This window comes from Ovis aries, chromosome 14 (assembly GCF_016772045.2).
Source record: "Ovis aries strain OAR_USU_Benz2616 breed Rambouillet chromosome 14, ARS-UI_Ramb_v3.0, whole genome shotgun sequence".
Lineage (NCBI taxonomy): Eukaryota > Metazoa > Chordata > Mammalia > Artiodactyla > Bovidae > Ovis > Ovis aries.
Window position 1 is genome coordinate 23,732,311 of NC_056067.1, and position 15,558 is coordinate 23,747,868.

General features: G+C 45.2%; 1 protein-coding gene across 1 annotated transcript in view; it reads left to right on the plus strand.

Moving 5' to 3' along the window:
• The window catches only part of AMFR (autocrine motility factor receptor), a 44,594-nt gene that overhangs the window by 25,159 nt on the left and 3,877 nt on the right, over positions 1-15,558 (plus strand). The window contains exons 9-12 of the mRNA XM_027977849.2: positions 4,600-4,790; positions 6,533-6,636; positions 11,995-12,129; positions 14,194-14,277. Of these exons, the coding sequence (XP_027833650.1) occupies positions 4,600-4,790; positions 6,533-6,636; positions 11,995-12,129; positions 14,194-14,277 (514 nt within the window). The remainder of the gene's footprint in view (positions 1-4,599; positions 4,791-6,532; positions 6,637-11,994; positions 12,130-14,193; positions 14,278-15,558) is intronic.

Sequence of the window (15,558 nt, forward strand, 5' to 3'; positions counted from 1 at the left end):
ATCTCTTGACCTTTTGTATCTATGGTCAATCTTGCAAATTGAGAAAGTTATAATCTTTACATCTTTAATCTTCCTTTCTTTATTTGTATTCCCACATAGTTTTTTTTCTCCTTTTTAATGTTAGAAAGATTTTGGAGCTGGAGTATCAGTAGCTCAACAAATTTATTGATTTTTTTTTTTTTTTTAATGTGCTGGCCTGCTGAGTTGGTTTCCGGGAGATAATGTTAAAATGACAGAGGTGGTCTTTGTTTCACAAGGTGTTCAGCCTCATGGAGGAGATAGACATGATTAAGCAGGAGTGTTTATGAGCATGTAAGGATAAATTGAGACAGGTGCTCTAAAGAAAAAGAATGTGGTCCTTGAGAGCTTGTAACAAAGGAATCTGACACCTGGAGAAGGTGACTCTTGACAATGAGTAGGCGTGACGGCATCAGAAGAAGGGATCAGGTGGAGGAGCCTTTGAGATAGAGGGAACATTACTAAAAAAGCAAAAGGGAGTATCCAAGGAATGAAAGAGAACCCGTGTGGCAGGAGCTCAGAATGTCAGAGTGGGGAGTGGTGTTTGCTGAGGCAGAAGACGCACGCTTGAGTCACCTTGCAGGGAACTGAGGGCCATGGAAGGTTTTAAAGTAGGGGATCGGGATCAGATATGCAGCTGGGAAAGGTCAGGGAGGCCAGTTAGTAAGGGCTGCTGGGGTTCGGATGGGCGCCAAGAGGCGTGTGGGCTAGAGCAGTGGAAGAGGAGCAGGAGGCGGGTGGACAGGCATGAGGAGGAGCAGGAGGCGCATGGTGCAGACTGGCTGTGAGAGTGTGGGGAACGTAAGGTGTCGAGGATTCTTCTAGTTTTGCAGCTGAGCGGCTGGATGGATGATGGTGCTGATTGATGAGGTTGGAAGACCAGAGACACACGAATTTCTCAAAAGCTTTCAGATAGTTCCTAAGGAGCTTGGAGAAAGTTTGGAAGAATAACTCAAAAGAGCATATTTCACTCCAGAAGAAATGCTTTCAAGCATTTAATTAGATTAATTTTAGGATTTACTTTTTTTAATTGAGGCAAAATTCATATAGCATACAATCAGCCATCCTAGAGTATACAGCAGTGGCGTTTACTGCACTCACAGTGTGGTCAGCCACCATTCTTCTGTAAGTTCAAAACTTGCTCATCACCCCAGAATAACCCCCATATCCGTTACAGAAAGTCACTCCCACTCCTTCCTCTCCACATTACCTAGCCAGTAATCCACTCCCTGTCTCTGTGGGTTTGCCTTTTCTGGAAAGTCCTTATGAAAGGAATCATGCAATATGTGACTTCTTGTGACTGCCTTCTTTTACGAAGCGTAAAAATTTCAAAGTCATCCAAGGTGTAGCATATTTCAGTACCGTCATTCCTTTTCATGACTGAGTTAAACATTTTTATAATAATTGAACAATCTGTTTATTCATTCATCCATTGATGGACCCTACATTCTTCCACTTTTTAGCTATTCCAAATGATGCTATTAATATAAACATTTGTGAACAGATATCTATATCTGTTGGAGTACCTGTTTTTAATTCTTTTCAGTATATATTTAGGAGTGAAACTGCTGAATCATAGGGTAATTCTACGTTTAACTCCTTGAAGAACGACCAGATTTTCCCACAGCAGCTGCACCATTTTACATCCTATCAGCAATGTATGAGGGTTCCAGTTTCTTCAGATCCTCAACAATACTTAATGTTTTCTGTTATTTCCTCTTATAGCTATTTTAGTTGGTAGGAAGTGGTATCTCATTATGGTGGGGGTTTTTTTAATGGTAGTTCTCAAATGTGATGTTTTTGTTGTCGTAAAATATGTATGAAGTGAAAGTGTTAGTTGCTCTGTTGTGTCCAACTCTTTGTGACCTCATGGATTGTAGTCCACTAGGCTCCTCTGTCCGTGAAATTCTCCAGATAAGAATCCTGGAGTGGGTGGCCATTCCCTTCTCCAGGGGTCTTCCTGACCTAGGGATTGAACCCAGGTCTCTTGCATTTCAGGCAGATACTTCACCATCTGAGCCACCAGGGAAACCCTCAAAAATGTTTACATAACATAAATTTTACCATTTAAGCATTTTTAAGTGTACCAGTTCAGTGACATTGAGTACATTCACGTTGTTGGGCAACCTTTACCACAATCCATCTCAAGAACTTTTTCATCTTCCCAGACTGAAACTCTATACCCATTAAACAGTAACTCCACAGCCTCCCCTTCTCCTCAGTCCTTGGCAACTACCTTTCTATTTTCTGTCAGCTATCACACAATAGCACATCGTACAATATTTTTATGTCTGGCTTTTTTCACTTAGCGTAATGGCAGAAAGTGAAGAGGAACTAAAAAGCCTCTTGATGAAAGTGAAAGTGGGGAGTGAAAAAGTTGACTTAAAGCTCAACATTCAGAAAACTAAGATTATGACATCTGGTCCCATCACTTCATGGAAAATAGATGGGGAAGCAGTGGAAACAGTGTCAGACTATTTTTGGGGGCTCCCAAATCACTGCAGATGGTGATTGCAGCCATGAAATTAAAAGATGCTTACTCCTTGGAAGGAAAGTTATGACCAACCTAGATAGCATATTCAAAAGCAGAGATACTACTTTGCCAACAAAGGTCCGTCTAGTCAAGGCTATGGTTTTTCTAGTGGTCATGTATGGATGTGAGAGTTGGACTGTGAAGAAAGCTGAGTGCCGAACAAGTGATGCTTTTGAACTGTGGTGTTGGAAAAGACTCTTGAGAGTCCCTTGGACTGCAAGGAGATCCAACCAGTCCATTCTAAAGGAGATCAGCCCTGGGTGTTCTTTGGAAGGAATGATGCTAAAGCTGAAACTCCAATACTTAGACCACCTCATGGGAAGAGATGACTCATTGGAAAAGACCCTGATGCTGGGAGGGATTGGAGGCAGGAAGAGAAGGGGAAGACAGAGGATGAGATGGCTGGATGGCATCACCAACTCAGTGCACATGAGTTTGGGTGGACTCCGGGAGTTGGTGATGGACAGGGAGGCCCGGCATGCTGTGATTCATGGGGTCGCAAAGAGTCGGACACGACTGAGCAACTTGAATGTCTTCAAGGTTCATCCATGATGTAACATGTCAGAATTTCCTGCCTTTCTAAAGCTGAACAGTATTCCATTGTGTGTGTGTATCACATTGTGTTTCTCCATTCATCTGTCAACAGACATTTAGGTGGTTTCTGCCTTCTCAGGCTAGTAATGCTGCTTCAAACATGGGGGTACACATTTCTTTTCAAGACCCTGCTTTCAGTTCTTTAGGGTATATACCTAGGGGTGGAGTTGCTGGATCATGTGATAATTCTGTTTTTGAGGAGCTGTCGTACTTGTTTTCTATAGCTAGTATACCTGTTTACATTTTACATTAGATAATAGCCATCTTAAAGGTTGTAAAGTGGTTTCTCATTGTGGTTTGATTTGCATTTCATTTCTTTATTACCCAGCGGTGCTGATCATTGTTTCATATGCTTGTTGGTGCATTTGTGCATTCTCTTTGGAGAATGTCTGTTGAAGTCAGATTATCCTATTTTATTTGGGTTGTTTTTCTTTCTGTTGATGAGTATTCTGGTTACTAAACCCTTATCAGATGTATGATTTGCAAATATTTTCTCCCATTCAGTAGCTTGTCTTCTTACTTGGTAATATCCTCTGATGTATAACTTTTAAATTTCAAATGAAATCCAATTTACCCATTCTTTCTTTTGTAGCTCATAGTTTGAGTATCAGATCTAAGAATCCATTGCCAAATCTGAATTCATGATAGTTTTTTTCTAATAGGTTTGTGGTTTTATCCCTTACATTTAGGTCACTGATCCATTTGAGCTGGAGGTATGAAGTAAAATTAGATTTGCTTATGAAAAGTGTAGCATTATTGGAAGGCAAGGATTTTACATACTTTTGGAGCCCCACACAAGGCTGGTGTAACTAGAAGTGTGATTTAAGGGTGTTGATTAAAGGGATGTGAACTTTTAAAAATATCATTTATTTGGCTAATAGTTGCATGATCACAAACAGTAATTATAGGTACTTTATTATTTCAAAATGTGTTAGAGTTGAATTCCCACATTCATTATTTTGGAACATTACTGTCATATACTCTTCTGGCAGAGAGATAGTAAGCTGGAGAATAAGAGCTTTGAAGTCACGATTTTGATGAGAAGGCCAAGATTATGACCATGTTAGTGGGTAGCTCAAGTAGAATGAGAGAACAGATCATTGGAATAGAGGATTCAAAGACATGAGAGGCAAGGGTGTTGGATTGGAAGTTAGTCAAATTGAGCTGGAGAGGAAAATGGTGAGCTGTATGAGGAAGTCTTACTGAAAAAGGGTCGTACCTTCAATCTTGTAGATGACTGTGTATGTTAACGAATTGATGTTCAGAGCAGGATACACCAGAAGTAGATTAGGGTGAAGCAGGGCGAGAAGCAATGTCAGCAAGTGTTTCTCGACGTTTAAATCTTGCTAATGGTGAATAGAAAGTAAAATTACAACTCACTGATACATTCAGAGTACTTCTGGTGGATTCTCACAAAATGTGCTAAGAATATCTTATTTTGAACTTTTTGGTAGCTCCTGTCTTCGTTCCTGGCTAGAACAAGACACCTCCTGCCCCACATGCAGGATGTCTCTTAACATTGCTGACAATAATCGTGTCCGGGAAGACCATCCAGGAGAGAACCTGGATGAGAATTTGGTTCCTGTGGCGGCAGCCGAAGGCAGACCTCGCTTAAACCAGCACAATCACTTCTTCCACTTCGACGGTTAGTCAGTTTCGGACTCTAAAACCCCCCCGCAGGATGTTCTCCTCTTAGGGGAGGCTGTTTTCATTATAACTTGTCCTGTATGGGCTAGTTTAATAATGTATTTCAGTTTGGATTGACAGTGTTCAGTAAGTATGGATAACACTGAGGAGTTAGCCTATACCAGGCACTTTGCTAGATTCTATGTGAATTGGGGGAGGAAGGGGGTGCAGGGAGGTGGAAGTAGTTAGAGTTGAATCAGCCATGCCTGCAGGAGCGAGCTTAATCACTTTAATAGTTAACCATTGCTAATAATTTATTGCATTGGTATAATACTTAAGCATATAATGAGGGGTCACTAAATAGTCATTCCAGTGAGTACTAGGAGGAGAATCAGAGCCGGAAGCCTCTTGCTTTGTCTGTGAGATATGAATGTTCAGCCTTCCAGAATGTTGGAAGGAGTTGTATTCATGATAAAACCACACTTAAAATTCTAAGATCATGGGCACCATATCAGGAACTGGTTTATCATCCCTTAATTCACATTACCTTGGCGCATTGCTGATTTCATCAGTTTCAATACCACTAAATGCTGAGTTCACATTTCTACTCTAAAGTAGGTATCCCTAGACTATTTGTTGAGAAGGATTGCTCTTCCTGTCTCTGATTTGAGTTTCCAAGGGTGGGGCACAGCGGGAGTGGCAACATGGTGAATCCCTGATAGGAAGGACCAGAGGAGCGGAGTCCATCTCAGAAGAGGGGATGGCGACCGCCTGGCTGGCTGAGCAGGTGTAGAGGGGCTGCTTTGTGCCTGCTAATTAAGGCCTCTTCCTCATCAGACTTCTGAAATAGACAAGCAGATCTTGGACATGGGTTCTGGCTATGTAAGCTATTTTTTATGAATTATTAATGAAAACCTAGTCCAAATTGATAAAGGCAACTTTATTTCTCCTTAGTAAGTATATGAAATAAGTATCCAGTTTTTTCTTGGGCACAAACTGTCCAGGCAAGACTTTTGAGTGGCCCTTCAGCTTGTTTTACATTGCTGGCCTCAGTGCTCCTTTGTGAAGGAGAGGGAAGTCCTCCTTAAATGTATGGCTTGACATGGGGCTGTTTTAGTGCCGACACTCATGATCTTATAGCTTAGGATCCCCTTCCTTAGGGCCGTGGCAGCAGCAGCAGACTTCTTGGTACCCTTAGTCCAACAGCCTGTGTTGTAGTGCTGTTGGAGAAGCATTTTGAATGAGAAAAAGAAAGTCTTTAAACCAGATTATTAAGTAGAAACTGCTTCATGAAAATGATGTCCCCCGATGAGTAGTGTTTATGAGTAGTGTAAAAAGAGTGAAAGGTCAGCTCCTGTAGCAGCTTTGCAGCCCTGAGCACCTTCCTGACAGCGCGGGCTGTGGGAGGGGCGCCGTGTTGTGTGGGTCCAGGGCCACTGGGGCGAGGGCAAGCCCGGTGGTGAAGTGTCCTGGAACCTGACTGTGTGGCTTCAGGTCCTGGTCACCGTAACTAGATGCGGGATCTTGGACAAGTCACCTCACTTCTGAGTTCCTTGGGGACCAACAGGAGTACTGGAGTCAAATCCCTGAGAAGAGTAAAATAGGAGTAATAATAATAAACCCAGGTGGGGTTTTAGTGAGAATTGACACTTGGTCAGAGGCCTGGTGTAAAGGAAGCCCCAGCTAGTAGTGATACTCACATGGTAGCTAACGTGAGGAGGGAGGCCTCTCAAACCTGCGCTGGATTCTTATTTGTTTCAGGGTCCCGGATCGCGAGTTGGCTGCCGAGTTTCTCAGTCGAAGTGATGCACACCACCAACATTCTAGGCATTACACAGGCAAGCAACTCCCAGCTCAATGCAATGGTAAGGAGCGCTCACTGCTTTCAGAAGGAGCTTATTAATCAGGAGGGAAGGAGAAGCTGGAGAGTGTGTGCCGTGTGCGTGACCCGGCTGGTCTTACTCTGCTCTGGCAAAACGACAGAGTTTTCAGGGGCATCTTATTCATCGGGACCACTTCAATTCCTGTGTTCTAGAATTGAAACTTACTTGCAGGGAAGGAATGGAGACACAGATGTAGAGGGAGAGAGTGGGACAAAAGGGGAAAGCAGCATCAGCACGTGTACGCTGAGAAGTGCAAGGCGGAGAGCTGCTGAGAAGTTACTGTGCAGCACAGGGAGCTCAGTGCAGCGCTCTGTGACGACCCGGGGAGGGGTGGGACGGGAGGAGCGGAAGGAGGCTAGGAGAGGAGGGTGTATGTATAGTTATGGCTGATGTGCATGGCTGTATGGCAGAAACCAACATAACGCTGTAAAAACTTTAAAACACAATTTTAATAATTACCAAGAAAACAAATTGAAACTGGTTTGGAAGCGAGCCTGCATTTTACTGATGTGGCAGATAATGTGACCTTTTCTGAGCACTACTAGGGGCACTCCTGTGATCTTCGCTGGTCTTGGGGTGCCTTAATGTTCACCACAAGTATTTGGGGAGTTACTGACTTGAGTGAATGTGATTTTTGTTAAAAATTGTAGTAGGCCTACCAAATGGGTTATTTTGACTCCATCTCCTCCCTTCCCAAAATAAATAACTGAGTATACATTCACACACACCCTTATACATGCGTATATGGCTGTGGACAGAAGTGTGTATGTTTATATACACAAACACATACACCGTGAGATGCTGAGGCATGCTCTTGGCTCATTCAAGGATACTGTCCAGATACTTCAAGATTCTGTGTATTTTCTAAAGCTTTGTCATCTGATCTTCACTGATTCACCACTGTTGAAATGTAGTGTTCATTATGATGATAAATGCAAGAGTCTTAAAAATGTAAACTGTGTTACTCCTGCCCGAATAGGGCCTCTGGTTGACATGGGCGGGCCTGGCCAGTACTTTAGAGAGTCATTGGTTCGTTTGTTTGTCCATTAACTTATCTTAGTGTGTTTAGTCAGCAAATGTGTAGTGAAAGCCTGTTCCCAAGATGGGCTCTGTGTTGTGTCAACAAATTGCGTCGCACCTGGAGTGTCAACAGGGTGGACAGGGGTCCTGCTCTCAAGAAGTGTGACTTCTTCATGGGGGGAGAGAGGGAGACTGACTGTAAACACAGACAGACAAGGTCATTGCCAATGGGGGGTTTTGCAGGCTGCAGGGCAGGTAATGTGGAGTGGTGAGCACAGACTGTTCTAGAAGAGACATTCAGAGAAGACTCAAGAGGTGATATTTAAGCTGAGACAGGAAGGGTGGGAAGGAGACAGTGGAAACAAGGTGCAATGGCCATGAGGTGAGAATGTTCTGGAAACTAAGGGAAGTGATTGTGGTTGGAGCGTGTAAGTCAGCTGGAGAGGAACAAGCAGTTTCCATGGCTTGAGGGGTTGGGTTCTAGATTGTTGGATTGGAAAATGAGTGGGCGCTGAAGACACTCAGTAGCTGGCAGTGTGTTACAAGATGGTACAAAGAAGTAAGGTGGTAGCTTAATAGGGGTGTGCCATCAGAGGAGTTTCGGTTGATTTTTTTTTTTTTTCTTTAAGATTTTTGAGCAGGCCATTGATCCACAAATTTCAGAACCTGTAGGGAATTTCCCTGGTGGTTCAGTGGTAAGACTCCATGCTTCCACTGCAGAGGGCATAGGTTCCATCCCTGGTCAGTAAAATAAGATCCCCCATGCTTTGAGCCATGACCAAAAACACCCCCAAAATCAAAACCAAAACCTATAGAGAGTATCTGGTGAAGTCACAGTCCCGTCCTTGCCTCCGTCTGCCCAGACTCCCTCCTCTCACGGAATAACACTTTTGATCAGTTTTTCTGTGTTGTGTTCTCTCACAATGCTTACATACACATAGACGCAAGTGCTAAGTATGTATTCTTTTTCTTTTCCCCACGGGTCATCTTTTTTATTTATTTTTTTATTTTTTGTTGTTTGTTGTTCAGCTGCTCAGTCGTGTCGATTCTCTGCAACCCCATGAAGTGCAGCATACCAGGCTTCCCTGTTCTTCACCATCTCCTGGAGTTTGCTCAAACTCATGTCCATTGAGTCAGTGATGCCATCCAACCATCTCATCCTCTGTTGCCCCCTTCTTCTCATGCCCCGAATCTTTCCCAGCATCAGTCTTTTCCAGTGCGTCACATACCATACACTTAACCACCCTTAAGTGTACAGTTCAGTGGTGTTAAGTATATTCATATTTGTATGCAGCTCTCACCACCATCCATTTCCAGAACTCTTCATCTTGCAAAACTGAAGTGCTAACCCAATAAGCAGGAACTCCCCGTTCCCTCCTTCCTAGCCCCTGGCAACCACCATTCTCCTTTCTTTCTCTATGAATTTGACTCTAGGGACCTCATTTAAGCAGAATCATAAATTTTTTTTTGGTGACTGGCTTATTTTACTAAGCTTTACGTTCTCAAGGTTCAGCTGTGATGTAGCATGTGTCGGAGTTTCCTTCCTTGTTAAGGCTGAATAAATATCCGCTTATATGGACAGACCGCATTTGGCTTATCCATTCATCTGTCAGTGTACACTTGAGTTGCTTCCATGCTTTAGCTGTCATGAGTAATGGGACTCTGAATATTGGTGTACAGATATCTCTTTGAGACCCTGCTCTTAGGTCTTTTCTGTACCCAAGAGTCTTTTTAAAAAGATCCTAAAGCATGCTTGGTATGCAAATAGGAGTGATCACTAGAGGGGGAGAGATTGATGGTACAGAACAAAGTTAACTGAAGGCACAGTTCTTGAGGTGGAGGATGGGCTGGGCGCCAGAGCCAGGAGAGAGGCATCCATTCACCTTGATTGGAGGAGGGGTGGACATGGCTGCAGGCATGTCATTTTGAGATACAGTTTTTTTTAAGGCATGGAGCATAGTAACCATTTAGGTAGACACAACCTACGTGTCCATAAGAGATGAATGGATTATGAAAATGGTCACAATAGGACACAATGGGAGTATGATTCAGCCAGCCAAAAAACTTAGAGGATATTGTGCTAAGTGAAATCAGCTAGTTACAAAGAAAGACAAATACTGCGTGATTCCACTCACATGAGGTATCTAAATTACTCAGACTCTTAGAAACAGAAAGTAGAATGGCTGCCTAGGGAAGGGGCAGTGGGGAGTTGCCCTTAAGTGGGTGTTAGAGCTGTGGTTTTGCCAAGATGAAGGTACTCTGGGGATGTCTTGCACGGCAGTGTGTGTGTAGTTAACACTGCTGTACACTTAAAAATAGTTAAGATGGGTGATTGTATATGATTTTGACCATTAAAGAAAAAAGACCTGGCTTCCTGCTGGCTTCTGCTGTCTCAGTGAAGCACTCAGCCAGGTCATCAGCAGAGAGAGAGAGAGGAACGTCGTGAAAGCAGCTGGCCTGGGAATGCGACCGCCCCGGTGCTCTGCGTGGGTACTTTAGGCTCAGTCAGATGTTGAAGCTCTTCAGGCTGATCACCTCACCTGCCCCCTTAAGAAAGTCAGAGTCCATGGGTGCATAAACCTCCCAGGAATGAGAACTACCTTGGAGTTGATACATTTAGAATTCTAAACAGACAGGTCCTGGTGTTCTTCCTCCCCATCCACAGTGGATTGGAATAGTCTGTTTTTAGCACAACTGATTTACTGGCACAATATATTTTTTATAAAGATCTAATATGTAGTTTGGGAGAAATGCTTTGGACTGACTTTATTTGGGAAACGAAGGGGGAGCTGTTTATGAATAGAGAAGAATGTTATTTGATAATCCAGGTTGTTGTGGACTGTTGCCCAGTTAGCTTTGACTTGACCTGGGTTTTGAAAGATTATCAACTCATGTTCATAGAAACAGTATAGGGATCCCAGGACAGCAGAGCACCAGGTCCTTCTGTGCTAGACACGTGTCTTGCTCTCTCTGCCCCAACAGTGACCCAAGCAAAGCTTTAAGCAGGTTTCACCCTGGTCTTTCCTCTCTCGGTCTGACATTGAGACATATTCCCCCTCTTTCTACGGTTACAACAACATGGTCCTCTCCCAACAGTAGACTTTCTTGTGCCCCCGAAGCAGTTCTGTTTTTCCTCCTCATTTTTTCTTTTGATCATTGGGACTTTTTCCACATAAAAAACCCTGAATATAAGTATTTGTAAAATAAATATACATGCATGAGAAAAAAATCTGGAGCTGCTCAAATGAAAGTACGTGGTGGCGTGCGAGGTCTCTGCCTGCTCCCCTTTGTACATGTGACCGCCTAGAGCCCTGATGGCCTGTGTGACATTTCTAGAGCACAGTTTGAGAACTTCAGCTCTGGAGCAGTGTTAGCAATCACATTCTTTAGAATCTTACCCGCCGCCACCCCCGCTGGCCACAGTGTAACTTACATGCAGTAAGTTCAGAGTTTTTAGTAACCATCTCTATGAGTTTTGTCAGACCCATTCAGTAGTGTAACCAGCACCATAATCAAAATACAGGGCAGCTCCATTCCCCCTCCCCTCAGATTCCATTGCGCCCCTTTGTAACCAGTCACTTCAGCTTCCACCCCCAGCCTCCTGGAACCACCTGTAAGTTTTCTACCCTTATAATCTTGCTTATTCTGGAATGTCATATAAATGGAATCCTTAGACTGTAAAGAATCTGCCTGCAATGTGGGAGACCCAGGTTCGATCCCTGGGTTGGGAAGATTCCCCTGGAGAAGGGAATGGCAACCCATTCCAGTATTCTTGCCTGGAGAATCCCAGAAAAAGAGGAGCCTGACAGGCTAGAGTCTGTGGGGTCGCAGAGTCGGACCCGACTGAGCAACTAACACTGTCACCGTTTTACAGCACGTGGCCTTTTGAGTGGAACGTTTTTCACATAACACATTTGAATTTCATCTGTTGTTCCTTCTAGGAATATATAACTTTAAGGAGAATATGTTTGTATACCTGTTACTGAGCTTTTTTTCTTTTTTCTTTTTTTTTTTTTGGTGCCAAACCCTAGGATTGAATAAAATGAATACTTTTTAAAGCTAGAATATTCTAATTCAGTCTGCCTGAGGGGCGTATTTCTGTGCTTTTTCTGTTTGGAGTTGATGCCGTCACCAAGTTTTCCACTTGGCCTTCTGGAGAAGTCCTCCGTGTGACGATGATCTGCGGCATGGCAGTGGCCTCTGTCCTTGTGTTTTCACGGCAGGTCACCGAGTTCAGTGCCCAGAGCCTGCCTCACCCCGCGACCTCAGGGAGTAACTGTGCAGGGTGACCGCGTCCGTGGCCTCTTTGTATCCCTGCAGGCTCATCAGATTCAAGAGATGTTTCCCCAGGTGCCATACCACCTGGTGCTACAAGACCTCCAGCTGACGCGCTCGGTTGAGATAACAACAGACAACATTCTGGAAGGACGGATTCAAGTACCTTTTCCCACACAGGTAAACTGAGGTTCAGGCATAACAAGTGAATTCTGTCCTCACCAAGGTTTAATCTTCTAAACTAACATTTTAGTTACTTAACAGCTGAGTATCATTTATGACCTGATGAAGGGTTTCTGTGAATTCCCTAACTTTCCAAATTATGATTGAGAACAGACTCATCCAGGAGGCCTGGCTGAAGACAAGAACACAAATATTTGGCTGATTTTTTATGCAGATGTATATCCCAAACCAGTCTGCCCTCACCAGCCCAGGAGGTCATAGTATCAGTTCACTTTTCGACAAGGATTGGCAGTCTTTTTCTAGCAGATTGAAGTATTTTAGGCCTTGCAAGCCATGCATTAACTGTTGTAACTTCTTAATTCCATGCTGCAGTGCTGAAGTAGCCGTGGACAATATGGAAATGAATGTACATGACTGTGTTCCAGTAAAGCTTTATTTACAGAAACCATTGGAGTAACTTGCCCTATAGGCTGCAGTTTGGCAACCCTGGCCGTGGGAGATGGCACCCTCAGCTGGCTTTGCACATCAGTGTGGCTTTCCACTCTGTGTGAGGCTTGTGTTTTTCACTTTTTTAAAAAAGATCCTGTCTGCTGGCCCATCGTAAAACCTCTTTGATGGGTATAAGAAGTATTGACCTTTTAAAGACAAGCTTTCCGGCAGGACCAAGGAGTGAATATGTGATTAGAGCTTCCCAAGTGGCTCAGTGGTAAAGAATCCACCTGCCGCTGCAGGCGATGTGCATTGGATCCCTGGGTCAGGAAGATCCCCTGGAGGAGGAAACAGCAACCCACTCCAGTATTCTTACCTAGATAGTCCCATGGCCAGAGGAGCCTGGCGGGCTATAGTCCGTGGGGTCACAAAGAGTCAGACACGACTAAGTGACTGAGCCACATGCAGGCTATCAAATACCAAGAAATTACTTAGTTTTGATATGCCAAAACATGGAAATCTGTTAGTAAAAATCTTAAAATGTGAGAATCTTTGAAGAGGGAATAAGCCTGGAATTGGTAGTTGAAGGGCTTGAGGTATTAGAGGTGGCTCTGTGTTCCTTACCTGTAGGAACTGGCTGTTGCTCTAGGAGCAGACGCTGAGAAGGATTTGGATGCCAGTAGTTAATTTGAGAGGTGTTCTGGGAACCATGCAGTACTTCCCTGGTGGCTCAGATGGTAAAGAATCTGCCTGCAATGCAGGAGACCTGGGTTCAGTCCCTGGGTTGGGAAGATCCCCTGGAGAAGGCAGTGGCTACCCACTCCAGTATTCTTGCCTGGAGAACTCCATAGACATAGGAGCCTGGCAGACTGTAGTCCATTGGATCATTAAGTTGGACATGACTGAGTGACTAACATTTTCTGGGAACCATGGGAAGGAGTCTAGGAAACACAGGCAGCAAGTGGGATTGTGAGGTGGGTTAAGGACTTGTTGTCCAGCAGGTCAGCATCGTGGGTGTCTAGAGCTCGAGGCCACTGGAGGCTTCTGGGATCCAGTGTAGAATTCACGTGCCTCCTGAGGGAAGAGGAGCTGGGGTGTTTATGCACCAGTTCCCATCAGTTGTCGGCAGAGGGCCTCCTCTGAGGAGTGCGGAGATCCCTCACACAGCCAGAGCGAGTCCTTGGGCAATGAAATACAGAAACCAGCCAGCTGGCACCGAGGGGACAGACCTGCAGGATCGAGGGCAGGGTCCCGAGGTGTCTGCCGTGTCGGCCAGGGTCTCAGCCTGGCTGAGCGTGGGGACAGCGGCACCTAGTTGATGGGACGTTGAGGTGGGTGAGGTGGCCGTGTCGGGGCTTTCCCACAGTGGCCTGTCTGTCCTCCTGTTGTGTTTTGCTGTTGTTGTGCAGTTATTATTACTGAAAGGGAAATTAAACGTTGATGACTCTCGGACTTAGGCCTCGACTCCTTTGTCGGGTCATTAATCCAGCATTCTCGTGTCTTGGATGCCGGGGATTGGTTGGACTCAGCCTGTGGGGGCTGTAGCTCCTCCCCACCACCCCAGGCCCCCCTGTACCTGTTTCTTGAGTTCAGAGCGGCTCTGCATTGTCTGTGCTGCTGTGTCTCTTTCAGCGATCAGAGAGCATCAGGCCTGCATTGAACAGCCCCGTGGAAAGGCCAAACGGTGAGCAGGAGGATGGAGAAGCTTCTGTTCAGGTAAGGCCTGTGCCCTAGAGAGTGTGGAGGAGTGGGGTGGGGTGCCTGGCGGTGGGCTTCGTCCGCCTCTGATGTTGGTGTGACAGCGCTCGAGTAGTGAGCAGGCCATATGCCAGTCCTGTCTCAGCATGTGAGGCTAACAAACCTCACTGTGCCCGGGTGTGGCCGGCAGCCCACTCCCCGGGGACTGTCCTCAGGACCTGGAGGAGAAAGGGGCCATGCTCTCCTGGCCGGGCCTGCCACCGTGAACTTGAGTGTAGCCCTAGGAAGGGTGTGGAGGGGCTGGCCTGGGACTCGGGGTGACCACGCGGGCCCCACTCTCCAGAGCCAAGATCATCAGGTTATTCTCCCCTACATCTCTCTTGTTGAGCTCAGCATTTGCAGGAACTTCCACACATTTCACAAACAGGAGACCCCTGGGGTAGGGGGAAGCATAGTTATCTTGGGAACCAAATCTGTCTAGATAACCACTCTGGGTGACCTGGGGTGAATGCCTCCAACCGAAAACAGCTCCCTTGTCTGCTGTGCGGGGAAGAGGTGCCTCCACCCTCAGCTCTTCACCCCACAGCCTGGGGGTGCCAGTTCACATTCGTTTTTTGGAATTCCCGTTTGCTTATCGATGACTGTACTTGCTGGAAACTTTCTTAAGGGACTGAAAAACCCCCAAGCAACCCTGTCTTCGCATTTCCTTGTGTGTGTGAGATGTGTGGGGCTCCCCACACAGGGAAGGGGTCCGAGGACGGCACTGCCTGCCCTCCAGTGGGAGTCAGGGCTCTTCGGAAGCAGCTGCTTTCACCTCGCGTGTCTTTCCCTGCAAACAGGAAACACTGAAAACTCCTAAGACTTCTTCAGATCTGTTGCTGAGTTAAAATGTTCATATCCGAATCTGTAGTGGGGTTGTGCAGTATTTGTAAAATAGTGTCTGGCTTCTGAAGAAGAGGATCGTTGCCTTTCCAGTTTTCATAGCTGGCTTAGCTCTGATTTAGATGCTGGGCTTACTGGGTGGCCTTGTGGGTACAGCACATTCAATTTCTGTCTTGATTTCCCAACTTTCTTTTCAAAGTGAGCCTGAAGGTTTCTGACTTTTTTTTTTTAATGTAGTGAAATTAAAGTACTTGTTTCACAAAGAAGCTTGCTATATAACACTTTTGGCTGTTCTCAGGAAGTAACAAGTTCTTGGAAAACAGACAGTCATTTAATAAACACCTCGATTTAGCCCAGTCAGCAGATCAGCTCTTCCCGTTAATTCGAGGCCTTCCCTCTGCCCAAGCTCAGGCCTGC